The 26,881-nt window shown below is 48.3% G+C and overlaps 2 protein-coding genes across 2 annotated transcripts in view; one reads left to right on the top strand and one right to left on the bottom strand.

The window, feature by feature from the left end:
• Positions 1 to 20,901, bottom strand: part of fgd6 (FYVE, RhoGEF and PH domain containing 6) — a 164,907-nt gene extending 144,006 nt beyond the window's left edge. Inside the window, exon 1 of the mRNA XM_060902955.1 lies at positions 20,641 to 20,901. Coding sequence (XP_060758938.1) covers positions 20,641 to 20,650 — 10 coding nt within the window. The 5' untranslated portion in view covers positions 20,651 to 20,901. The remainder of the gene's footprint in view (positions 1 to 20,640) is intronic.
• Positions 20,902 to 21,067: 166 nt separating this feature from the next.
• The window catches only part of vezt (vezatin, adherens junctions transmembrane protein), an 80,830-nt gene continuing 75,016 nt past the window's right edge, over positions 21,068 to 26,881 (top strand). Inside the window, exon 1 of the mRNA XM_060902952.1 lies at positions 21,068 to 21,148. Within this exon, the coding sequence (XP_060758935.1) occupies positions 21,113 to 21,148 (36 nt within the window). The 5' untranslated portion in view covers positions 21,068 to 21,112. The remainder of the gene's footprint in view (positions 21,149 to 26,881) is intronic.

Below are 26,881 nucleotides of genomic sequence, written 5' to 3'. Positions count from 1 at the left end.
GTGTGAAATCCTGAGTCGGAGTCTCCTGTGTGTGTGTGTGTGTGTGTGTGTGTGTGTGTGTGTGTGTGTGTGAAATCCTGAGTCGGAGTCTCCTGTGTGTGTGTGAGAAATCCTGAGTCGGAGTCTCCTGTGTGTGTGTGTGTGTGTGTGTGAAATCCTGAGTCGGAGTCTCCTCTGTGTGTGTGTGTGTGTGTGAGAAATCCTGAGTCGGAGTCTCCTCTGTGTGTGTGTGTGTGTGTGTGTGTGTGTGTGTGTGTGTGTGTGTGTGTGTGTGTGAAATCCTGAGTCAGAGTCTCCTGTGTGTGTGTGTGTGTGTGTGTGTGTGTGTGTGTGTGTGTGTGTGTGTGTGTGTGAAATCCTGAGTCGGAGTCTCCTGTGTGTGTGTGTGTGTGTGTGTGAAATCCTGAGTCGGAGTCTCCTGTGTGTGTGTGTGTGTGTGTGTGTGTGTGTGTGTGTGTGTGTGTGTGTGAAATCCTGAGTCGGAGTCTCCTCTGTGTGTGTGTGTGTGTGTGTGTGTGTGTGTGTGTGAAATCCTGAGTCGGAGTCTCCTGTGTGTGTGTGTGTGTGTGTGTGTGTGTGTGTGTGTGTGTGTGTGTGTGAAATCCTGAGTCGGAGTCTCCTCTGTGTGTGTGTGTGTGTGTGTGTGTGTGTGTGTGTGTGTGTGTGAAATCCTGAGTCGGAGTCTCCTCTGTGTGTGTGTGTGTGTGTGTGTGTGTGAAATCCTGAGTCGGAGTCTCCTGTGTGTGTGTGTGTGTGTGTGTGTGTGTGTGTGTGTGTGTGAAATCCTGAGTTGGAGTCTCCTCTGTGTGTGTGTGTGTGTGTGTGTGTGTGTGTGTAATCCTGAGTCGGAGTCTCCTGTGTGTGTGTGTGTGTGTGTGTGTGTGTGTGTGTGTGTGTGTGTGTGTGTGTGAAATCCTGAGTCGGAGTCTCCTGTGTGTGTGTGTGTGTGTGTGTGTGTGTGTGTGTGAAATCCTGAGTCGGAGTCTCCTGTGTGTGTGTGAGAAATCCTGAGTCGGAGTCTCCTGTGTGTGTGTGTGTGTGTGTGTGTGTGTGAAATCCTGAGTCGGAGTCTCCTGTGTGTGTGCGTGTGTGTGTGTGTGAAATCCTGAGTCGGAGTCTCCTGTGTGTGTGTGTGTGTGTGTGTGTGTGTGTGAAATCCTGAGTCGGAGTCTCCTGTGTGTGTGTGTGTGTGTGTGTGTGTGTGTGTGTGTGTGAAATCCTGAGTCGGAGTCTCCTCTGTGTGTGTGTGTGTGTGTGTGTGTGTGTGTGTGTGTGTGTGAAATCCTGAGTCGGAGTCTCCTGTGTGTGTGTGTGTGTGTGTGTGAAATCCTGAGTCGGAGTCTCCTGTGTGTGTGTGTGTGTGTGTGTGTGTGTGTGTGAAATCCTGAGTCGGAGTCTCCTGTGTGTGTGTGAGAAATCCTGAGTCGGAGTCTCCTGTGTGTGTGTGTGTGTGTGAAATCCTGAGTCGGAGTCTCCTCTGTGTGTGTGTGTGTGTGTGTGTGTGAAATCCTGAGTCGGAGTCTCCTGTGTGTGTGCGTGTGTGTGTGTGTGAAATCCTGAGTCGGAGTCTCCTGTGTGTGTGTGTGTGTGTGTGTGTGTGTGTGTGTGAAATCCTGAGTCGGAGTCTCCTGTGTGTGTGTGTGTGTGTGTGTGTGTGTGTGTGTGAGAAATCCTGAGTCGGAGTCTCCTGTGTGTGTGTGTGTGTGTGTGTGTGTGTGTGCAATCCTGAGTCGGAGTCTCCTGTGTGTGTGTGTGTGTGTGTGTGTGTGTGAAATCCTGAGTCGGAGTCTCCTGTGTGTGTGTGTGTGTGTGTGTGTGTGTGTGAAATCCTGAGTCGGAGTCTCCTGTGTGTGTGTGTGTGTGTGTGTGTGTGTGTGTGTGTGAAATCCTGAGTCGGAGTCTCCTGTGTGTGTGTGTGTGTGTGTGTGTGAAATCCTGAGTCGGAGTCTCCTCTGTGTGTGTGTGTGTGTGTGTGTGTGTGTGTGTGTGTGTGTGTGTGTGTGAAATCCTGAGTCGGAGTCTCCTCTGTGTGTGTGTGTGTGTGTGTGTGTGTGTGTGTGTGTGTGTGAAATCCTGAGTCGGAGTCTCCTGTGTGTGTGTGTGTGTGTGTGTGTGTGTGTGTGTGTGTGTGTGTGTGTGTGTGTGTGAAATCCTGAGTCGGAGTCTCCTGTGTGTGTGTGTGTGTGTGTGTGTGTGTGTGTGTGTGTGTGAAATCCTGAGTCGGAGTCTCCTGTGTGTGTGTGAGAAATCCTGAGTCGGAGTCTCCTGTGTGTGTGTGTGTGTGTGTGTGAAATCCTGAGTCGGAGTCTCCTCTGTGTGTGTGTGTGTGTGTGTGTGTGTGTGTGTGTGTGTGTGTGTGAAATCCTGAGTCGGAGTCTCCTCTGTGTGTGTGTGTGTGTGTGTGTGTGTGTGTGTGTGAAATCCTGAGTCGGAGTCTCCTGTGTGTGTGTGTGTGTGAGAAATCCTGAGTCGGAGTCTCCTGTGTGTGTGTGTGTGTGTGTGTGTGTGTGTGTGTGTGTGTGTGTGAAATCCTGAGTCGGAGTCTCCTCTGTGTGTGTGTGTGTGTGTGTGTGTGTGTGAAATCCTGAGTCGGAGTCTCCTCTGTGTGTGTGTGTGTGTGTGTGTGTGTGTGTGTGTGTGTGTGAAATCCTGAGTCGGAGTCTCCTGTGTGTGTGTGTGTGTGTGTGTGTGTGTGTGTGTGTGTGTGTGTGAAATCCTGAGTCGGAGTCTCCTGTGTGTGTGTGTGTGTGTGTGTGTGTGTGTGTGTGTGTGAAATCCTGAGTCGGAGTCTCCTGTGTGTGTGTGTGTGTGTGTGTGTGTGTGTGTGTGTGAAATCCTGAGTCGGAGTCTCCTGTGTGTGTGTGTGTGTGAAATCCTGAGTCGGAGTCTCCTGTGTGTGTGTGTGTGTGTGTGTGTGTGTGTGTGTGTGTGTGTGTGTGTGAAATCCTGAGTCGGAGTCTCCTGTGTGTGTGTGTGTGTGTGAAATCCTGAGTCGGAGTCTCCTGTGTGTGTGTGTGTGTGTGTGTGTGTGTGTGTGTGTGTGTGTGTGTGAAATCCTGAGTCGGAGTCTCCTGTGTGTGTGTGTGTGTGTGTGTGTGTGTGTGTGTGTGTGTGTGTGTGTGTGAGAGAAATCCTGAGTCGGAGTCTCCTGTGTGTGTGTGTGTGTGTGTGTGTGTGAAATCCTGAGTCGGAGTCTCCTGTGTGTGTGTGTGTGTGTGTGTGTGTTAAATCCTGAGTCGGAGTCTCCTGTGTGTGTGTGTGTGTGTGTGTGTGTGTGTGTGTGTGAGAAATCCTGAGTCGGAGTCTCCTGTGTGTGTGTGTGTGTGTGTGTGTGTGTGTGTGTGTGTGTGTGTGTGTGTGAAATCCTGAGTCGGAGTCTCCTGTGTGTGTGTGTGTGTGTGTGTGTGTGTGTGTGAGAAATCCTGAGTCGGAGTCTCCTGTGTGTGTGTGTGTGTGTGTGTGTGTGTGAAATCCTGAGTCGGAGTCTCCTGTGTGTGTGTGTGTGTGTGTGTTAAATCCTGAGTCGGAGTCTCCTGTGTGTGTGTGTGTGTGTGTGTGTGTGTGTGTGTGTGTGAGAAATCCTGAGTCGGAGTCTCCTGTGTGTGTGTGTGTGTGTGTGTGTGTGAAATCCTGAGTCGGAGTCTCCTGTGTGTGTGTGTGTGTGTGTGTGTGTGTGTGAAATCCTGAGTCGGAGTCTCCTGTGTGTGTGTGTGTGTGTGTGTGTGTGTGTGTGTGTGTGAAATCCTGAGTCGGAGTCTCCTGTGTGTGTGTGAGAAATCCTGAGTCGGAGTCTCCTGTGTGTGTGTGTGTGTGTGTGTGAAATCCTGAGTCGGAGTCTCCTCTGTGTGTGTGTGTGTGTGTGTGTGTGTGTGTGTGTGTGAAATCCTGAGTCGGAGTCTCCTCTGTGTGTGTGTGTGTGTGTGTGTGTGTGTGTGTGTGTGTGTGAAATCCTGAGTCGGAGTCTCCTGTGTGTGTGTGTGTGTGAGAAATCCTGAGTCGGAGTCTCCTGTGTGTGTGTGTGTGTGTGTGTGTGTGAAATCCTGAGTCGGAGTCTCCTGTGTGTGTGTGTGTGTGTGTGTGTGTGTGTGTGTGTGTGTGTGTGTGTGTGTGAGAAATCCTGAGTCGGAGTCTCCTGTGTGTGTGTGTGTGTGTGTGTGTGAAATCCTGAGTCGGAGTCTCCTGTGTGTGTGTGTGTGTGTGTGTTAAATCCTGAGTCGGAGTCTCCTGTGTGTGTGTGTGTGTGTGTGTGTGTGTGTGTGTGTGTGTGTGTGTGAAATCCTGAGTCGGAGTCTCCTGTGTGTGTGTGTGTGTGTGTGTGTGTGTGTGTGTGTGTGTGTGTGAGAAATCCTGAGTCGGAGTCTCCTGTGTGTGTGTGTGTGTGTGTGTGTGTGTGTGTGTGTGTGTGAAATCCTGAGTCGGAGTCTCCTGTGTGTGTGTGTGTGTGTGTGTTAAATCCTGAGTCGGAGTCTCCTGTGTGTGTGTGTGTGTGTGTGTGTGTGTGTGTGTGTGTGAGAAATCCTGAGTCGGAGTCTCCTGTGTGTGTGTGTGTGTGTGTGTGTGTGTGTGTGTGTGTGTGAAATCCTGAGTCGGAGTCTCCTGTGTGTGTGTGTGTGTGTGTGTGTGTGTGTGTGTGTGTGTGTGAAATCCTGAGTCGGAGTCTCCTGTGTGTGTGTGTGTGTGTGTGTGTGTGTGTGTGTGTGTGTGTGTGTGAAATCCTGAGTCGGAGTCTCCTGTGTGTGTGTGTGTGTCTGTGTTAAATCCTGAGTCGGAGTCTCCTGTGTGTGTGTGTGTGTGTGTGTGTGTGTGTGAGAAATCCTGAGTCGGAGTCTCCTGTGTGTGTGTGTGTGTGTGTGTGTGTGTGTGTTAAATCCTGAGTCGGAGTCTCCTGTGTGTGTGTGTGTGTGTGTGTGTTAAATCCTGAGTCGGAGTCTCCTGTGTGTGTGTGTGTGTGTGTGTGTGTGTGTGTGTGAAATCCTGAGTCGGAGTCTCCTGTGTGTGTGTGTGTGTGTGTGTGTGTGTGTGTGTGTGTGTGTGTGTGTGTGTGTGTTAAATCCTGAGTCGGAGTCTCCTGTGTGTGTGTGTGTGTGTGTGAAATCCTGAGTCAGAGTCTCCTGTGTGTGTGTGTGTGTGTGTGTGTGTGTGTGTGTGTGTGTGTGTGTGAGTGTGTGTGTGTGTGTGAGTGTGTGTGTGTGTGTGTGTGTGTGAGTGAAATCCTGAGTCCAGGGATGAGAATGGGACATTTAAAAAAACTCTGAAATGCCTGGCCGGTCTAGGGGGCATTTGCCCAGTTCACAATCCCCCTTTCCCACATAATATATATGAATGAATGTTTTTAAATTTAATGACGATTTAAAACGTTTATAAACTAATATATATATTGTTGCAAGGATGGACGGCGGTGGAGCAGACAGAGCCGGAAAACTTCTTCCTCCAAAAATATATATATATTTTTTTCTATTTTCAAAACTTTTCTTAAAATAGTGCAAATCTTTACAGTGCGCCAACCAAAGGTTCAAATTGCCAAAAAGAAAACTATACAAACAAAATAAGAAAAACACAAAAATAAAGAGGCTTCAAGTCTGCCAGACTAAATCAAAAAGACCCTGAACAAAACTATTAGTCAGCCAAAACTCAGCACCGTCAAACAAGACGTTCCAACCACAACTGAGGCTCTGGAGCTACTGCAGAGCTTCCATACCCGCAGCCCCGCCCACAGCTGAGCCCAAATTGCAAAATTAATCAATCAACTAAATAATGACTTCCTAAATACAAAATAACAATTTAAAGAAACAAACACAAAATATACAAACATCCAAAATAATTTTCATTAACCAAAAACCCTTCAGTGCATAGTAAAATACATGTTTCCCCAACACCAGTAAAACACCCCCGTTAAAATAGTCCGTTCTACCAAACACCCGCGAAACCCCTCCATAACAAGCCAATGGTACAGCCCCTCGGTTTCTCACAACAAAGAGGAAGTATGTGGAGTTCGCGTGATGAGTTACTAAAAACTGTTTTGTGTTATAAAAATGCTAGAACTAAATAAACTTGACGTTAGAAATAACCGGTTTGTACGTGTGTTTCCTAGACCAGAGACAATGCTTAACAGATGGGAGATGAAAATGCTTAGAAATGTGTGATGTGTTTTACATATGAGTGGAGCCAAACAAATGTTACTAGAATCCCGGTAGGCCTTTCCCTGCACTCATAACAAATGTGTGGCAGCGGGGGTGTGGTCAAGCGTCGGTCTGTGACCGGAGGGCGGAGTCAGGGAAGGTACAGTGGGGCAAAAAAGTATTTAGTCAGTCACCAATTGTGCAAGTTCTCTCACTTAAAAAGATGAGAGAGGCCTGTAATTTTCATCATAGGTATACCTCAACCATGAGAGACAGAATGGGGGGAAAGAATCCAGAAAATCACATTGTCTGATTTTTAAAGAATTTATTTGCAAATTATGGTGGAAAATAAGTATTTGGTCAACAACAAAAGTTCATCTCAATACTTTGTTATATACCCTTTGCTGGCAATGACAGAGGTCAAACGTTTTCTGTAAGTCTTCACAAGGTTTTCACACACTGTTGCTGGTATTTTGGCCCATTCCTCCATGCAGATCTCCTCTAGAGCAGTGATGTTTTGGGGCTGTCGCTGGGCAACACGGACTTTCAACTCCCTCCACAGATTTTCTATGGGGTTGAGATCTGGAGACTGGCTAGGCCACTCCAGGACCTTGAAATGCTTCTTACGAAGCCACTCCTTCGTTGCCCGGGCGGTGTGTTTGGGATCGTTGTCATGCTGAAAGACCCAGCCACGTTTCATCTTCAATGCCCTTGCTGATGGAAGGAGGTTTTCACTCAAAATCTCATGATACATGGCCCCATTCATTCTTTCCTTGACACGGATCAGTCGTCCTGGTCCCTTTGCAGAAAAACAGCCCCACAGCATGATGTTTCCACCCCCATGCTTCACAGTAGATATGGTGTTCTTTGGATGCAACTCAGCATTCTTTCTCCTCCAAACACGACAAGTTGAGTTTTTACCAAAAAGTTCTATTTTGGTTTCATCTGACCATATGACATTCTCCCAGTCCTCTTCTGGATCATCCAAATGCTCTCTAGCAAACTTCAGACATGTGTTTTGTATGGTAGCCTTTGTTACTTTGGTCCCAGCTCTCTGCAGGTCATTCACTAGGTCCCCCCGTGTGGTTCTGGGATTTTTGCTCACCGTTCTTGTGATCATTTTGACCCCATGGCGTGAGATCGTGCGTGGAGCCCCAGATAGAGGGAAATTATCAGTGGTCTTGTATGTCTTCCATTTTCTAATAATTGCTCCCACAGTTGATTTCTTCACACCAAGCTGCTTACCTATTGCAGATTCAGTCTTCCCAGCCTGGTGCAGGTCTACAATTTTGTTTCTGGTGTCCTTTGACAGCTCTTTGGTCTTGGCCATAGTGGAGTTTGGAGTGTGACCGTTTGAGGTTGTGGACAGGTGTATTTTATACTGATAACGAGTTCAAACAGGTGCCATTAATACAGGTAACGAGTGGAGGACAGAGGAGCCTCTTAAAGAAGTTGTTACAGGTCTGTGAGAGCCAGAAATCTTGCTTGTTTGTAGGTGACCAAATACTTATTTTACCGAGGAATTTACCAATTAATTCATTAAAAATCCTACAATGTGATTTCCTGGATTCTTTCCCCCCATTTTGTCTCTCATAGTTGAAGTGTACCTATGATGAAAATTACAGGCCTCTCTCATCTTTTTAAGTGGGAGAACTTGCACAATTGGTGGCTGACTAAATACTTTTTTGCCCCACTGTAACTGGCAGAATCACTGCACCTGATGTTAATTCATGTGTTTGTGTGTCTTCCCCAGTGACCGCAACCTATTTAAGGAGAGAGAGCGAGAGCAGAGGGAGCTCTCTCCCCAACCAGATGACTGACGTGTGTGCGGGTGTCTGAGTGTCTGGGAGAGTGTACGCTGAAAAGTGTCACAATAAAAAAAAAAGAGTTTTGTGAACTCCGTTCTGGCCTGCCGTCCTTCTGTGCTCCACCCACCCTTACGAACTGTCACATTGGTGACGAAACCCGGGACGAGCACAGAAGAGAACAGCCCCATGGAGTCCTCCCCCTTCGCAGACCTGATCCACGCCCTCACCATGGCCCAACAGAGCCAGCACCAGGCACTGCTCGCCCTCCGAAAGGAGCAAGAACAACGGTTCGAGGCCCTGGTGCTGGCGCAACAGGAAGATCGTCGGGCGTTCCGGCACCTTCTCGCGTCGGCGGGGTCCACCAACTCCACTGCCGCTGGCCCTTCTCCCCTCACCCTAACAAAGATGGGCCCGCAGGACGACCCCGAGGCCTTCCTCATGCTCTTTGAGCAGGTAGCAGAGACCTCGGGATGGCCGGTGGAACAGCGCGCGGTGCGCCTCCTCCCCCTGCTAACGGGAGAGGCGCAGCTGGCCGCGCTGCAGCTGGCCGCGCTACAGCTCCCCGCCGACCGCCCTACGCGGACCTTCGCCGGGCCATCCTCCACCGTGTGGGGCGCACCCCCGAGCAAGAACGTCAGCGCTTCCGCACTTTGCGCTTGGAGGAACTCGGCCGGCCGTTCGCATTTGGCCAGCAACTCCGGGACGCCTGCTGGCAGTGGCTGAGGGCCGACAACCGCGACACCAAGGGACTTATCGACCAGGTGGTACTGGAGCAGTTCATCGCGCGTTTACCAGCAGGAACCGCAGAGTGGCTCCAGTGCCACCGCCCGGCGTCGCTGGATCAGGCAATCGAGCTGGCGAAGGACCATTTGGCGGCTGTCCCAACGGCAGGACAGCAGACAACCTCTTCTCTCCTCTCTCTCCCCCTCCTCCTGTGTCTCCTCCTCGCCCCATTCCCCCACCGCGGAGGCAGGGGCCGGCGCCACCCCAGCTGGCCAGCAGCACCCGCAGTGCCCTCCCGTTTCTCCCTTCTGTGTCTGTCTCTCCCCCCCCTCAGGTGAGTGAGCCCCAGAGCACTAGTCCAGAGAGGAAGCCCGGGCCGGTTTGCTGGCGCTGCGGGGAGCCGGGCCACCTCCAACAGCAGTGCTCGGTGATGGAGGTGGGCGCGGTGGTTCGGATCCCCGACGCGCCAGGAGCCGCCCTCGATCGGGCCGGAGCGTACACTCTCTCAGACACCCGCACACACATTAGTCGTCTGGTTGGGGAGAGAGCTCCCTCTGCTCTCGCTCTCTCTCCTTAAATAGGGCGCGGTCACTGGGGAAGACACACAAAACACATTAATTAACATCAGGTGCAGTGATTCTGCCACTTACCTTCCCTGAGTCCGCCCTCTCGTCACAGACCGACGCTTGACCACGCCCCCGCTGCCACAAAATGCTGCTCTCGTTAGAAACTATGGCAAACGGTGGAGTATGAAATGCTTGAAAACCAGTAATACCCATACAGAAAACAGTAATGGAAATGAAGTGCAACTCATAGCGACAGGTCAGCCAAGATGTTTGAACATTGCCGGCAGATTGCTGCCTATGCGCTGTGCGCTTGCGTGAGAGATGTGTGTGTGTGCGCGAGCGTCACGGCTCACTCCGTGACATACATACATACACACACACATACATTATATATATATATATATATATATATATATATATATATATATACAACCCCGATTCCAAAAAAGTTGGGACAAAGTACAAATTGTAAATAAAAACGGAATGCAATGATGTGGAAGTTTCAAAATTCCATATTTTATTCAGAATAGAACATAGATGACATATCAAATGTTTAAACTGAGAAAATGTATCATTTAAAGAGAAAAATTAGGTGATTTTAAATTTCATGACAACAACACATCTCAAAAAAGTTGGGACAAGGCCATGTTTCCCACTGTGAGACATCCCCTTTTCTCTTTACAACAGTCTGTAAACGTCTGGGGACTGAGGAGACAAGTTGCTCAAGTTTAGGGATAGGAATGTTAACCCATTCTTGTCTAATGTAGGATTCTAGTTGCTCAACTGTCTTAGGTCTTTTTTTGTTGTATCTTCCGTTTTATGATGCGCCAAATGTCTTCTATGGGTGAAAGATCTGGACTGCAGGCTGGCCAGTTCAGTACCCGGACCCTTCTTCTATGCAGCCATGATGCTGTAATTGATGCAGTATGTGGTTTGGCATTGTCATGTTGGAAAATGCAAGGTCTTCCCTGAAAGAGACGTCGTCTGGATGGGAGCATATGTTGCTCTAGAACCTGGATATACCTTTCAGCATCGATGGTGTCTTTTCAGATGTGTAAGCTGCCCATGCCACACGCACTAATGCAACCCCATACCATCAGAGATGCAGGCTTCTGAACTGAGCGCTGATAACAACTTGGGTCGTCCTTCTCCTCTTTAGTCCGAATGACACGGCGTCCCTGATTTTCCATAAAGAACTTCAAATTTTGATTCGTCTGACCACAGAACAGTTTTCCACTTTGCCACAGTCCATTTTAAATGAGCCTTGGCCCAGAGAAGATGTCTGCGCTTCTGGATCATGTTTAGATCCGGCTTCTTCTTTGAACCATAGAGTTTTAGCTGGCAACGGCGGATGGCACGGTGAATTGTGTTCACAGATAATGTTCTCTGGAAATATTCCTGAGCCCATTTTGTGATTTCCAATACAGAAGCATGCCTGTATGTGATGCAGTGCCGTCTAAGGGCCCGAAGATCACGGGCACCCAGTATGGTTTTCTGGCCTTGACCCTTACGCACAGAGATTCTTCCAGATTCTCTGAATCTTTTGATGATATTATGCACTGTAGATGATGATGTGTTCAAACTCTTTGCAATTTTACACTGTCGAACTCCTTTCTGATATTGCTCCACTATTTGTCGGCGCAGAATTAGGGGGATTGGTGATCCTCTTCCCATCTTTACTTCTGAGAGCCGCTGCCACTCCAAGATGCTCTTTTTATACCCAGTCATGTTAATGACCTATTGCCAATTGACCTAATGAGTTGCAGTTTGGTCCTCCAGCTGTTCCTTTTTTGTACCTTTAACTTTTCCAGCCTCTTATTGCCCCGTCCCAACTTTTTTGAGATGTGTTGCTGTCATGAAATTTCAAATGAGCCAATATTTGGCATGAAATTTCAAAATGTCTCACTCTCGACATTTGATATGTTGTCTATGTTCTATTGTGAATACAATATCAGTTTTTGAGATTTGTAAATTATTGCATTCCGTTTTTATTTACAATTTGTACTTTGTCCCAACTTTTTTGGAATCGGGGTTGTATATATATATATATTTTGAGCGATAATGGAGGCAACCGTAACGATATATTCGATTCCTCCTAACTCTATCTTTGACAATTTAAGTAAAATGTACCTTTGTGCTTTTTTGTTTTGATGTGCTCCTGGATGTTTCTAGCTCCTCTGTTTCCATAATTAATCATATCGGAGCACAGAATACACAGAACCGTTCCCGGCACGTCCACTTTTCGGATATGTTCCGTCAGGCACGTCGTCAGTTTGTGTCCCTATCTGCACGGTAACGCTACTGTCGAGCCATGCCCATCGGAAACAGTTCTTTATCCCGTTCGATTTATCGATTTCCCTGGCACGATCCTCATTTTTGCGGTCCAAAACTTTCGCCATATTGGTGAAGTAACTTTGAAAACTAACCAAAATAACTAGAACTTAAGAAGTGATCAAAACCGTGTACGTGTAGCTTGTTTCACCGTGAATTGTAGAAGTGAGATGAAACTAGCGCCAAAACGTTGCCGGAAATCGTCGTGAGTTGTCGTTAGCATAAACATTGAAGACAGCAATGACGATTTCCGTTATCACAGCTGCAACTAATTTTGCGATGAGCGTTGCCGAAAGATGCTGTCGGTCGGTCCTGCCTGCTTGTGCCACCACAAGCCTCGCATCGCGCCGACCCCTACCCCCCGAAATTTTCTCAACGGACTTAGACGTTTCACAAAAATGACATTTTCAGCGGGAAAAACTCGGAATTCCGCAGATCCGCGGAAAATTCTCATCCCTGTGAGTCGGAGTCTCCTGTGTGTGTGTGTGTGTGTGTGTGTGTGTGTGTGAAATCCTGAGTCGGAGTCTCCTGTGTGTGTGTGTGTGTGTGTGTGTGTGTGTGTGTGTGTGTGTGTGTGTGTGAAATCCTGAGTCGGAGTCTCCTGTGTGTGTGTGTGTGTAATCCTGAGTCGGAGTCTCCTGTGTGTGTGTGTGTGTGTGTGTGTGTGTGTGTGTGTGTGTGTGTGTAATCCTGAGTCGGAGTCTCCTGTGTGTGTGTGTGTGTGTGTGTGTGTGTGTGTGTGTGTGTGTGTGAAATCCTGAGTCGGAGTCTCCTGTGTGTGTGTGTGTGTGTGTGTGTGTAATCCTGAGTCGGAGTCTCCTGTGTGTGTGTGTGTGTGTGTGTGTGTGTGTGTGTGTGTGTGTGTGTGTGTGTGTGTGAAATCCTGAGTCGGAGTCTCCTGTGTGTGTGTGTGTGTGTGTGTGTGTGTGTGTGTGTGTGTGTGTGTAATCCTGAGTCGGAGTCTCCTGTGTGTGTGTGTGTGTGTGTGTGTGTGTGTGTGTGTGTGTGTGTGTGTGTGTGTGTGAAATCCTGAGTCGGAGTCTCCTTTGTGTGTGTGTGTGTGTGTGTGTGTGTGTGAAATCCTGAGTCGGAGTCTCCTTTGTGTGTGTGTGTGTGTGTGTGTGTGTGTGTGTGTGTAATCCTGAGTCGGAGTCTCCTCTGTGTGTGTGTGTGTGTGTGTGTGTTAATCAGACGGATGTGCTGAGACGGGTGAACTTGATGGAAAATGATCATGAGACAGGTTCTGAATCCTGCTGTACATCAGTCATACAGTGAAAACACAGAACACACACAGTGAGTGTAACTAACACACAAGAGTGAGTGTAACTAACACACAGAGTGTAACTAACACACACAGCGAGTGTAACTAACACACAGAGTGTAACTAACACACACAGCGAGTGTAACTAACACACAGAGCGAGTGTAACTAGCACACAGAGCTAGTGTAACTAGCACACACAGTGAGTGTAACTAACACACACAGCGAATGTAACTAACACACACAGCGAGTGTAACTAACGCACAGCGAGTGTAACTAACACACACAGCGAGTGTAACTAACACACAGAGCGAGAGTAACTAACACACAGTGTAACTAACACGCACAGCGAGTGTAACTAACACACAGCGAGTGTAACTAACACACAGCGAGTGTAACTAACACGCACAGTGAGTGTAACTAACACGCACAGCGAGTGTAACTAACACACACGGCGAGTGTAACTAACACACACGGCGAGTGTAACTAACACACACAGCGAGTGTAACTAACACACACAGCGAGTGTAACTAACACACAGAGCGAGAGTAACTAACACACAGTGTAACTAACACGCACAGCGAGTGTAACTAACACACAGAGCGAGAGTAACTAACACACAGTGTAACTAACACACACAGCGAGTGTAACTAACACACAGCGAGTGTAACTAACACACAGAGCGAGAGTAACTAACACACAGTGTAACTAACACGCACAGCGAGTGTAACTAACACACAGCGAGTGTAACTAACACACAGAGCGAGAGTAACTAACACACAGTGTAACTAACACGCACAGCGAGTGTAACTAACACACAGCGAGTGTAACTAACACACAGAGCGAGAGTAACTAACACACAGTGTAACTAACACGCACAGCGAGTGTAACTAACACACAGCGAGTGTAACTAACACGCACAATGAGTGTAACTAACACGCACAATGAGTGTAACTAACACACAGCGAGTGTAACTAACACACAGCGAGTGTAACTAACACACACAGCGAGTGTAACTAACACACAGCAAGTGTAACTAACACACAGCGAGTGTAACTAACACACACAGCGAGTGTAACTAACACACACAGCGAGTGTAACTAACACACACAGCGAGTGTAACTAACACGCACAGCGAGTGTAACTAACACGCACAGCGAGTGTAACTAACACGCACAGCGAGTGTAACTAACACACACAGCGAGTGTAACTAACACACAGAGCGAGTGTAACTAACACGCACAGCGAGTGTAACTAACACACACAGAGCGAGTGTAACTAACACACACAGCGAGTGTAACTAACACACACAGAGCGAGTGTAACTAACACACACAGCGAGTGTAACTAACACGCACAGCGAGTGTAACTAACACACACAGAGCGAGTGTAACTAACACACACAGCGAGTGTAACTAACACACACAGCGAGTGTAACTAACACGCACAGCGAGTGTAACTAACACACAGCGAGTGTAACTAACTAACACACAGCGAGTGTAACTAACACACACAGCGAGTGTAACTAACACGCACAGCGAGTGTAACTAACACACAGAGCGAGTGTAACTAACACACACAGCGAGTGTAACTAACACGCACAGCGAGTGTAACTAACACGCAGAGCGAGTGTAACTAACACACAGAGCGAGTGTAACTAACACACAGAGCGAGTGTAACTAACACACAGCGAGTGTAACTAACGCACAGCGAGTGTAACTAACACGCACAGCGAGTGTAACTAACACGCACAGCGAGTGTAACTAACACACAGCGAGTGTAACTAACTAACACACAGCGAGTGTAACTAACTAACACACAGCGAGTGTAACTAACACACACAGCGAGTGTAACTAACACGCACAGCGAGTGTAACTAACACACAGAGCGAGTGTAACTAACACACAGAGCGAGTGTAACTAACACGCACAGCGAGTGTAACTAACACACAGAGCGAGTGTAACTAACACACAGCGAGTGTAACTAACGCACAGCGAGTGTAACTAACACGCACAGCGAGTGTAACTAACACGCACAGCGAGTGTAACTAACACACACGGAGTGTAACTAACACACAGAGCGAGAGTAACTAACACACAGAGTGTAACTAACACGCACAGCGAGTGTAACTAACACACACAGCGAGTGTAACTAACACACAGAGTGTAACTAACACACAGAGTGTAACTAACACACTGAGCGAGTGTAACTAACACAGAGCGAGTGTAACTAACACACAGCGAGTGTAGCTAACACACACAGTAAGTGTAACTAACACACAGCGAGTGTAACTAACACACAGAGCGAGTGTAACTAACACACAGAGCGAGTGTAACTAGCACACAGAGCGAGTGTAACTAACACACACAGCGAGTGTAACTAACACACACAGCGAGTGTAACTAGCACACAGCGAGTGTAACTAACACACAGAGCGAGTGTAACTAACACACAGAGCGAGTGTAACTAGCACACAGAGCGAGTGTAACTAACACACAGAGCGAGTGTAACTAACACACAGCGAGTGTAACTAACACACAGCGAGTGTAACTAACACACAGAGCGAGTGTAACTAACACACAGAGCGAGTGTAACTAGCACCACAGAGCGAGTGTAACTAACACACAGCGAGTGTAACTAACACACAGAGCGAGTGTAACTAACACGCACAGCGAGTGTAACTAACACGCACAGTGAGTGTAACTAACACACAGCGAGTGTAACTAACACACACAGCGAGTGTAACACACACAGAGCGAGTGTAACTAACACACAGAGCGAGTGTAACTAACACACAGAGCGAGTGTAACTAACACGCACAGCGAGTGTAACTAACACGCACAGTGAGTGTAACTAACACACAGCGAGTGTAACTAACACACACAGCGAGTGTAACACACACAGAGCGAGTGTAACTAACACACAGAGCGAGTGTAACTAACACACAGAGCGAGTGTAACTAACACACAGAGCGAGTGTAACTAACACACAGAGCGAGTGTAACTAACACACAGCGAGTGTAACTAACACGCACAGCGAGTGTAACTAACACGCACAACGAGTGTAACTAACACACAGAGCGAGAGTAACTAACACACAGAGTGTAACTAACACGCACAGCGAGTGTAACTAACACACACAGCGAGTGTAACTAACACACAGAGTGTAACTAACACACAGAGCGAGTGTAACTAACACACAGCGAGTGTAACTAACACACACAGTGAGTGTAACTAACACACAGCGAGTGTAACTAACACACAGCGAGTGTAACTAGCACACACAGCGAGTGTAACTAACACACAGAGCGAGTGTAACTAACACGCACAGCGAGTGTAACTAACACACACAGCGAGTGTAACTAGCACACAGAGCGAGTGTAACTAGCACACACAGCGAGTGTAACTAGCACACAGAGCGAGTGTAACTAGCACACACAGCGAGTGTAACTAACACACACAGCGAGTGTAACTAACACGCACAGCGAGTGTAACTAACACGCACAGCGAGTGTAACTAACACGCACAGCGAGTGTAACTAACGCACAGCGAGTGTAACTAACACGCACAGCGAGTGTAACTAACACACACAGAGCGAGTGTAACTAACACACACAGGGCGAGTGTAACTAACACACAGAGCGAGTGTAACTAACACACAGAGCGAGTGTAACTAACACGCACAGCGAGTGTAACTAACACGCACAGCGAGTGTAACTAACACACAGAGCGAGTGTCACTAACACACAGAGCGAGTGTAACTAACACACAGAGCGAGTGTAACTAACACAGAGCGAGTGTAACTAACACAGAGCGAGTGTAACTAACACACAGAACGAGTGTAACTAACACACAGCGAGTGTAACTAACACACACAGCGAGTGTAACTAACGCACAGCGAGTGTAACTAACACGCACAGCGAGTGTAACTAACACGCACAGCGAGTGTAACTAACACGCACACACACACAGTGAGAGAGAGTGTGTATCAGAGCCTGGGTTCAGTGTGGAGAAAGAACTCTAACGGAAACTGAAGAAATGCTGAAACAAAGGCTCAGAGCCTCCACTGCTGCTGCTGAGGCACTGAACACACCGGCACAGACCCTCAGAGCTCCACGTTCACGCTTTAATCCTCTCACACACGCTCACACACACACTCTCACACACACTCTCTCTCTCTCTCACACACACTCTCACACACACTCTCTCTCACACACACTCTCTCTCACACACACACTCTCTCTCACACACACACACTCACACACACACTCTCACACACTCGCTCTCTCTCACACACTCGCTCTCTCTCACACACTCGCTCTCTCTCACGCGCTCTCTCTCACGCACTCTCACACTCTCTCACACGCTCTCTCACACACTCACGCGCGCTCTCTCTCTCACGCGCGCTCTCTCTCTCACGCGCGCTCTCTCTCTCTCTCTCGCGCTCTCTCTCTCTCTCGCGCTCTCTCACGCGCGCGCTCTCTCACGCGCGCGCTCTCTCTCTCGCGCGCGCTCTCTCACGCGCGCGCTCTCTCTCTCGCGCGCTCTCTCTCTCGCGCGCTCTCTCTCTCGCGCGCGCGCTCTCTCTCTCTCGCGCGCGCTCTCTCGCGCGCGCTCTCTCGCGCGCTCTCTCTCTCGCGCGCGCTCTCTCTCGCGCGCGCTCTCTCTCGCGCGCGCTCTCTCTCGCGCTCTCTCTCTCGCTCTCTCTTGCGCGCGCTCGCGCGCGCTCTCTCTCTCGCGCGCTCTCTCTCTCTCGCGCGCGCTCTCTCTCGCGCACTCTCACACTCTCTCACACACTCTCTCACACACTCACATGCTCTCTCTCTCACGCGCGCGCGCTCTCTCTCTCGCGCGCGCTCTCTCACGCGCGCGCTCTCTCTCTCGCGCGCTCTCTCTCGCGCGCGCGCGCTCTCTCTCTCGCGCGCTCTCTCGCGCGCTCTCTCTCTCGCGCGCGCTCTCTCTCGCGCGCGCTCTCTCTCGCGCGCGCGCTCTCTCGCGCGCTCTCTCTCTCGCGCGCGCTCTCTCTCTCTCTCTCGCGCGCGCTCTCTCTCTCTCGCGCGCGCGCTCTCTCTCGCGCACTCTCACACTCTCTCACACACTCTCTCACACACTCACATGCTCTCTCTCTCACGCGCGCTCTCTCTCTCTCTCTCGCGCGCTCTCTCTCTCGCGCGCGCTCTCTCTCGCGCGCGCTCTCTCTCTCACGCGCTCTCTCTCTCACGCGCGCGCTCTCTCTCTCGCGCGCTCTCTCTCTCGCGCGCGCGCGCTCTCTCTCTCTCTCGCGCGCGCGCTCTCTCTCGCTCGCTCTCTCTCGCGCTCTCTCTCGCGCGCTCTCTCTCGCGCGCGCTCTCTCTCTCGCTCGCTCTCTCTCGCTCTCTCTCACGCGCGCGCTCTCTCTCTCGCGCGCGCGCTCTCTCTCGCGCTCTCTCTCGCGCGCGCGCTCTCTCTCGCGCGCGCGCTCTCTCTCGCGCGCTCTCTCTCGCGCTCTCTCTCTCTCGCGCGCTCTCTCTCACGCGCGCGCTCTCTCTCACGCGCGCGCTCTCTCTCTCACGCGCGCGCTCTCTCACGCGCGCGCTCTCTCTCTCACGCGCGCGCTCTCTCACGCGCGCGCTCTCTCTCTCTCGCGCGTGCTCTCTCTCTCTCGCGCGCGCTCTCTCTCTCTCGCGCGCGCTCTCTCTCTCACGCGCGCTCTCTCTCTCTCACGCGCGCTCTCTCTCTCACGCGCGCGCTCTCGCACGCGCACTCTCGCACGCGCACTCTCGCACACACACACTCGCACTCTCTCTCGCTCACATACACTCCCACACGCACTCTCACACACGCACTCTCCCACACGCACGCACTCTCACACGCACGCACTCTCACACGCACTCGCACGCACGCACTCTCACTCTCTCACACACACACTCTCTCACACTCTCTCACTCACTCTCTCTCTCTTTCTCTCTCACACTCACACACACACACACTCTCACTCTCTCACACACTCTCTCACTCACACACACACACACACTCTCTCTCACACACACACACACACTCTCTCTCTCTCTCTCACACACTCTCTCTCTCTCTCTCTCTCTCTCTCACACACTCTCTCTCTCTCTCTCTCTCTCACACACACTCTCTCTCTCACACACACACTCTCTCACACACACTCTCTCTCTATCTCTCTCTCTCTCTCTCTCTCTCTGGTTCTCCAGCATCCAGGACAGTTACAGTAGAGAAGCAGAGCAGTAGTGGAGTGGAGTGTGTAGCTGTGGTTGTGTGGAGTGGAGTGTGTAGCTGTGGTGGAGTGGAGTGGAGTGTGTAGCTGTGGTGGAGTGGAGTGGAGTGTGTAGCTGTGGTGGAGTGGAGTCTGTAGCTGTGGTGGAGTGGAGTGGAGTCTGTAGCTGTGGTTGTGTGGAGTGGAGTGTGTAGCTGTGGTGGAGTGGAGTGGAGTGTGTAGCTGTGGTGGAGTGGAGTGGAGTGTGTAGCTGTGGTGGAGTGGAGTGTGTAGCTGTGGTGGAGTGGAGTGGAGTGTGTAGCTGTGGTGGAGTGGAGTGGAGTGTGTAGCTGTGGTGGAGTGGAGTGTGTAGCTGTGGTGGAGTGGAGTGGAGTCTGTAGCTGTGGTGGAGTGGAGTGGAGTCTGTAGCTGTGGTTGTGTGGAGTGGAGTGTGTAGCTGTGGTGGAGTGGAGTGGAGTGTGTAGCTGTGGTGGAGTGGAGTGGAGTGTGTAGCTGTGGTGGAGTGGAGTGGAGTGTGTAGCTGTGGTGGAGTGGAGTGTGTAGCTGTGGTGGAGTGGAGTGGAGTCTGTAGCTGTGGTGGAGTGGAGTGGAGTCTGTAGCTGTGGTTGTGTGGAGTGGAGTGTGTAGCTGTGGTGGAGTGGAGTGGAGTGTGTAGCTGTGGTGGAGTGGAGTGGAGTGTGTAGCTGTGGTTGTGTGGAGTGGAGTGTGTAGCTGTGGTTGTGTGGAGTGGAGTGTGTAGCTGTGTGTGGAGTGGAGTGTGTAGCTGTGGTTGTGTGGAGTGGAGTGGAGTGTGTTGTTATGTGGAGTGGAGTGTGTAGCTGTGGTGGAGTGGAGTGTGTTGTTGTGTGGAGTGGAGTGGAGTGTGTTGTTATGTGGAGTGGAGTGGAGTGGAGTGTGTAGCTGTGGTGGAGTGGAGTGGAGTGGAGTGTGTAGCTGTGGTTGTGTGGAGTGGAGTGTGTAGCTGTGGTTGTGTGGAGTGGAGTGTGTAGCTGTGGTTGTGTGGAGTGGAGTGGAGTGGAGTGTGTTGTTATGTGGAGTGGAGTGTGTAGCTGTGGTGGAGTGGAGTGTGTTGTTGTGTGGAGTGGAGTGGAGTGTGTTGTTATGTGGAGTGGAGTGGAGTGGAGTGTGTAGCTGTGGTGGAGTGGAGTGGAGTGGAGTGTGTAGCTGTGGTTGTGTGGAGTGGAGTGTGTAGCTGTGGTTGTGTGGAGTGGAGTGGAGTGTGTTGTTGTGTGGAGTGGAGTGGAGTGGAGTGTGTTGTTATGTGGAGTGGAGTGGAGTGTGTTGTTATGTGGAGTGGAGTGTGTTGTTATGTGGAGTGGAGTGGAGTGTGTAGCTGTGTGTGGAGTGGAGTGTGTAGCTGTGGTTGTGTGGAGTGGAGTGTGTTGTTATGTGGAGTGGAGTGGAGTGTGTAGCTGTGGTTGTGTGGAGTGGAGTGTGTTGTTATGTGGAGTGGAGTGGAGTGTGTAGCTGTGTGAAGCTCAGCCCCAGCGCTGCAGTGAAAGCGGCTTCAGGGCTGTGTGAGTCGGCATGAAGCCCCGGCATGAAGCCCCAGCCCGCAGCCGCTGCTGCTCCTCAGGAGGTGTTCGTGTGGAGTTTGTGAGGAAGGAAACTGACCTGCGCTCATGATCCCTCACTCCTCCGGCTCCATGAGCTGCTGCTCTCAGGGAAAAGCCTTCAGATCCCGCTCTTTATCCCAACACAAGCCCATCCTGACTCCAGAACAAAGCTAAAAACAGCCAAACGCACGGTCTGTAAAGCGCCATGTGCTCACAAACACTACAACAAACTTTTTCTTTTTCTTTTTTTGGGAAAATTCACTTCGCCTCCATTGAGCGTCCGGCCCCCGCTCACACAGCGGCACATCTTCACCGCCTGCAGCTCTCCAACCGGCCGCTAGGAGCGCGCTTGAGCTGTGCGGGGTGGTTTTTTTACTCGTCACATCATGTGAGTGAAGCATCATGGGAAATGTAGTGCACACACGGCAGTCGGGCTTGCGCAGTTCGTCTGTAAGTCCGGTCAGGCGTTCAGTGTATCGACTACAATCCCAGCATGCGCGCGTGCGGTCGGCGGTGCATGGCGGAGAGCTATGACTGAGGATCTGGATGAAGAGGTTGTGTTCGAGGTGAGTATTCGGAGCGGTTTGTTGGTTGTTTGGGTGATAGTGCTCGGGTTGGAGAGGCGATCGCGCTGCGGGTCGGGTGCTGCTCAGCTCTCATCTCAGACTCGGACTGTGAGATCAGATCAGACTGGGCTGGACCGCACGGGATCCGATCACACAGGATTAATAAAGAGAGCTAATACCGGGCAATAATCATCTCCATGGAGACGGGCTCCTCTACACATAATCAGTGTTTCCCTCCATCCTGGGTTTATAGCTCACATTCTCTCTCTCTCTCTCTCTCTCACACACCCATTTTAATCTCATGAAAGACTCATTGATCAGATGGGATGCATCAAGTCACGTGTGTCAGAACCGGAAATAACACGATTCAGATCAGGACTACAGCATCTACTCATGTTGCTACTTCCATCCGAGCTACAGTAACGACCATCCTTTTTTCCATCCATCCATCCATCCAGTCTAACTACCTTTCTTTCATCCAAACTACCTTCCATCCAATCTAGTTAGATTGGATGGCACCACTGTTAGATCTTCCATCCATCCAATCAAGGTACCTTCCTTTTGTCTATCCAATCTAACAACCTTCATCCATCTGTGCTAATAACCATCCTTTTTTCCATCCATCCATCCAGTCTAGCTACCTTCCTTTCATCCATCCAGTCTAGTTAGATTGGATGGCACCACTGTTAGACCTTCCATCCATCCATCCATCCATCCATCCAGTCAAGCTACCTTCCTTTCATCCATCCAATCTAACTACCTTCATCCATCCATCCATCCGTGCTAACAACCATCCTTTTTTCCATCCATCCATCCATCCATCCATCCAGTCTAACCACCTTCCTTTCATCCATCCAGTCTAGCTAGATTGGATGGTGCCACTGTTAGACCTTCCATCCATCCATCCAGTCAAGCTACCTTCCTTTCATCCATCCAATCTAACTACCTTCATCCATCCATTCATCTATCTGTGCTAACAACCATCTTTTTTCCGTCCATCCAGTTAGATTGGTTGGCGCCACTGTTAGATCTTCCTTTCATCCATCCAACCTCACTACCTTCATCCATCCGTGCTAACAACCATCCTTTTTTCCATCCATCCAAGCTAACTACCTTGTTTCCATCCATCCAGTCCATCCACCTTCCTTTCATCCACGCATCCATCCATCCATCCATCCATCCATCCATCCAATCTAGTTAGATTGGATGGTGTCACTGTTAGACCTTCCGTCCATCCATTCATCCATCCATCCAATCTACTAATTTGCTGGTTATTGTTGTTGGTATTTTTATTATTCCTCTGAGAAGTGAGCAGTTGTCACTCTGGTGTCACTTGACGTTTCTGTGATTTCGCTCTCCATTTTCTAGCACCGTCCAGTGTCATTTTAATGAGAATTCCAACTTAGAAGTAGAAGAGATGGGAGATGCTGGACTCAAAGGTCCTGAACGCAGTGCAGATGTACAACATGGTGGAGCTGAGTTACAGCAGACACCGGGCTCAGCAAGGTAGCGATCGCCAAGATAAGAGTCAAAGCTTTAGAAGTTTATCAGTTTGAGCAGAGGGAGGTGAGACAGCTGGTTAGAAGAAAGGACTGAAGCACCACTCTATCACTTTCTTTAGATAGAGAATTCTCTTTGGCGTCACGGTCAGTGTGCAGTAGAACAGCGTTGTGGGTAGTGCAGGGAAGCAGGTGATGGAAATACTGTGTGTTTTGAGCTCAAAACATCAACTTGGAATTGAATCATAAAATAAATCTTTTTTACATATTGAGTATAGATATTAAAAATATGAGTCCAAGTCTTGAATGAGTCCCAGCATTCACGTAATGGAATGGACTCTCCATTAGAGCTGCAATTAATCTGATTTATATGATGATTTTTTTTTCCTGTCCTGAATTAAACACAATCAACCACATTATTTTGATATATTCATCTAATGATAGTTCAGAGGATCAGATTATAATCGGTATATAATCACAAGAAACGGAACTGAATGAAGTGCGGAAATTAGTACCAATTTGGAGCTGGTTCCAGCGGATACTGGGCGAGAGTCGGGGTATCTTCTGATAATCAGAAGAATGCTGAATGTTGGTGGAGATTATTGAACCCTAAGGCTACAGTCACACGACAGCTCGTGATGCTTTGTGATGGGTTATCGATGAAAATGAGGCATTTTGGTAGTCATGTTTCCCCGAGGTTTGGGAAGTATTCCCAAACCCATGTGTGAGTATTCGCTGCTTAGTGTGCCGACGAAAACATTGCCACCAAATTTCAGTGTATGTGTTAAAGTTTTCGTGGCAGTTTTTGGCCACTCAGGAGGTGGAGACGCACCAAAAAACAGCTCATGAAGCTCAGAGAACATTCGCTGTGCATCGCGTGATTGGTGGTGATGCTATCAATTTTTCATCGCCAAGTATTCGCAAACCCACAGGGCTCAACATTAACTTTTTTTTTTTTGGGCCTTTTTCACCTTTATTGGATAGGACAGTGCAGAGACAGGACAGGAAATGAGTGGGAGAGAGAGACAGGGAGGGATCGGGAAATGACCTCGGGTCAGAATCGAACCCGGGTCCCCGGATTTTTTTATGGTATGGCGCCCTAGCCACCTGAGCCACGCCGCCCCAACTCAACATTAACTTTTAAACCCACTTGCCCTAGGGGGCAAGTGGGGGTTAATTTCCACTTTCCCCCCAATATTATCACTTGTCCCCTATTTTGCGAGTACTACTTTTCTTTTCTTTTTTAAGGAAAACCACAGAATAGTTGTGAATTGCAACATAAAATGAAGATCACACATTGAGTTGAAGTTTGGTTATTGATTAAGTTTATTATTAAGTTTGGTTATTGGTTACTTTTTACTTGTAACGGACAATAACAATTTTATCCAAAATAGTTTTCCCTGCCTTAGTTGATTTATTTCCAGTTCACATGCATGCAGCTGTTGTAAAGTTCAGTGTGTTTGTGTAGAACTCTCTCAGACTGCAGGTTCATTACTCAATAATGTAGAAATCTATAACAAAAGTTTATATGAAGAAAACAATAGGGTGCCAAGACTTTTGAACAGTACTGTGTTTGAGAATATTTATATATCGGTTTTTTTTTGTTATCATCCACCTCTAGGTTTAAAAAAAAAAATCCCGTGCTGCATCATGACAGACAGGATAATGTTTACGTTTAAAATTATTGTTTAGTGTGTAGGTTATGGGTGTTTTCTACAGACCTGGCAACCTGTAACTGAATCAGTGCAGCCAGTCTGTCATGACGCAGCATGTTTTTTTTTTTTTTTTAATTTATTTATTTATATAAACCTCGAGTTGGATGACATCAGGAAAAAAAGAAAGATATATAAATATATTGCACAGGACTGTGTTCCTCTGATAAGAGAAACAAAGCTCCAGCTCTCTCTGCTCTTAATCTGTTCTGTTCTTTCAGGATTTATCGCGCATGTCACTCTTTGTTGAGTTTTTTTTTGTGTTTTTTTTTTTTTTTTTTTTTAATGTTCAAGTTGTTTGAAACCAATCTGGGTTTTCTGTGTCGAATAAAGCCTAGGTCACCACCAGACGTACAATTTTTTGGCAGTGCGATTTTTGCCATTTTCCAAATCGCTGCGTTTTTTTTGTTCATGGAGAAAGACGCGTGTTGGCCTTAAGTTTGTCTTGCAACCTGAAAAAAACGTAAGTGCCCATAGAGTTTGTTTGACATGACAAAGAACCTCTGCGGCCAGTCTACGGCTCGAAAATCAGCACGTCACATGCGCGCCCTCCGTGCATTTCTTGTGTTTTTTGCACGTAGACCGGCCGTAGGAGCTCGTACGGCCGGTTGTGACCGAGGCAGAAGGAAGCGGCTTCACCTTTAAGAAGATCAAACACTTTCATGAAGGCGCTGACTCGAATGTGAGCAGAAAAAAAATAAAACGAGATTCTTAATTAAACTCTTCCATCCTCACTTCCAACTTTTGTTTTTGTAAAATACATTTTAAATAAAATCGTGAATTTCTCTGGAGTTTTCAGGCTGAGCTCCTCTCCTCGTATTCTTTAACCACTCATTTCCTCGCTGTTCTTCAAGCATTTGCTTCGATTTGTGAACATTTCTCTTGATCGCGGGGAGACGGTAATGCCTTTTATCTATTTCTCTGTTTGAACAAGCAAAAACTTCGCAAAAATTAACCATATTGAAGACAGATTAAGCTGCTTGTATGAAAGACGGTGTCTGTCTGACCCCAGCTGGAATTATCACGTGATGTGTGACGTCATGCACAAGGGGTCTATAAACAGCATGTGTACCATACTACAACAGTGGGGGGATAGAAAATAACTTGCAAAGCAGTAAATGAACCCAAGACTAAGAAAACAGCCAAGATAGAATGGCAGATACGTAGCGAGGGACGCTTTTAGGAACTGAAATAAAAGATCAAAAAGCCTAATTTTTGTGGCGTTAGTTCGTAACATATGCTTATTCCAACTCACCCGGTCGGGCATGTCAGGGACATATCCCACTTGCCCGAATGCATGTTTCACTTGCCCCGGTCAATCGGGCAGTCCTTAATGTCGAGCCCTGATCCATCGCGAGCTGTAATGTGACCATGATCTAATCCTATCCATGGTGGGTTGAGAGGCAGGGTTCACCCTGCCTCACTTACTTTCACGCCTATGAGCCATTTAGAGTAGCCAGTTTGTCTAATCTGCATGTCTCTGGAGTGTGGGAGGAAACCCTCACAGGCACGAGGGGAACATACAGGGTTTTTTTTTTTTTATTTAACTAGCTGTAAAAAGTACACGATCAAAATGTTATTTCTTGTTCCTGTTTGAAAACATCCAATTTTGCATATCACTTTTTGTCATTTCAATATGATGCCCACGAACACCTTAAATCATGAAATATTTAAATTAACCTTCATAATGACTCAACTGGTGGAACCCAACATGACCATGTAACTAACTTACACACTCGTACAAATAGACTTCGACCTTAACGTGAACACAAAACAAGAAATATTGAAAACAACACGTCCCTCACGCTCGAAATTAAAGTTCCACAAATGCATATGCAAAACAAGTTCAAAAGCCACGCCCCTACACTCGTCTTCATTCGGTTCAAGTAAGCTTTCGTGCATTTTGATTTGAAATAACTAATTCTAATAATTTACTCTTTTCTGTAAAATCATCGCAGATTTGTTTTTATCTTCTGAACCGAATGTTTTTTTCAAGTGTACTGCATGGCGTTAAATCCTAAGCTACTTCTTTATCTATCTAAATTTTTTAATTGGCTGCATACCGAGGTGGAATATCAAGCTTGTTCTATCCAGTCTGGTTTTTTTTTGTTGTTGTTGTTGCTGTCATGTTTAACATATGTTTTTAATAATAAGATATTTTCTGTTTATTTAAAATGATTAAATGGAGTCACAGTTAGAGATTGCACTCGTCCCATACCCAGTGACCGGTTGTATTGGGCCGATACCAGCAAATAATAGTGGATCGGATATTGAAAACGCATCGGATCGTGCAAATGGAAGGGCACTCGGTAGAGCGCATACCTTTGCCAAGTTGCAGATTATCAACATCAAAGTCAAATCACTTGAATCGAGGATAATGGTAAAGCTGTCCACCAAATTTCATCCAAATCTCATTATTTTTTGAGCTGCATTGGAAACAGACCAAAAAAAAAAAAATCCTGGCTCCACAGACATATCCGGAATTGCATCAGAAAGTAAGCAATTGTTCCTTGGCCCATGGC

Source organism: Neoarius graeffei, chromosome 21, assembly GCF_027579695.1.
Source record: "Neoarius graeffei isolate fNeoGra1 chromosome 21, fNeoGra1.pri, whole genome shotgun sequence".
In the NCBI taxonomy this organism is placed as follows: Eukaryota; Metazoa; Chordata; class Actinopteri; order Siluriformes; family Ariidae; genus Neoarius; species Neoarius graeffei.
The sequence above is the reverse complement of the archived record's forward strand: the minus strand, read 5'-3'. Positions and strand labels throughout refer to the sequence as shown.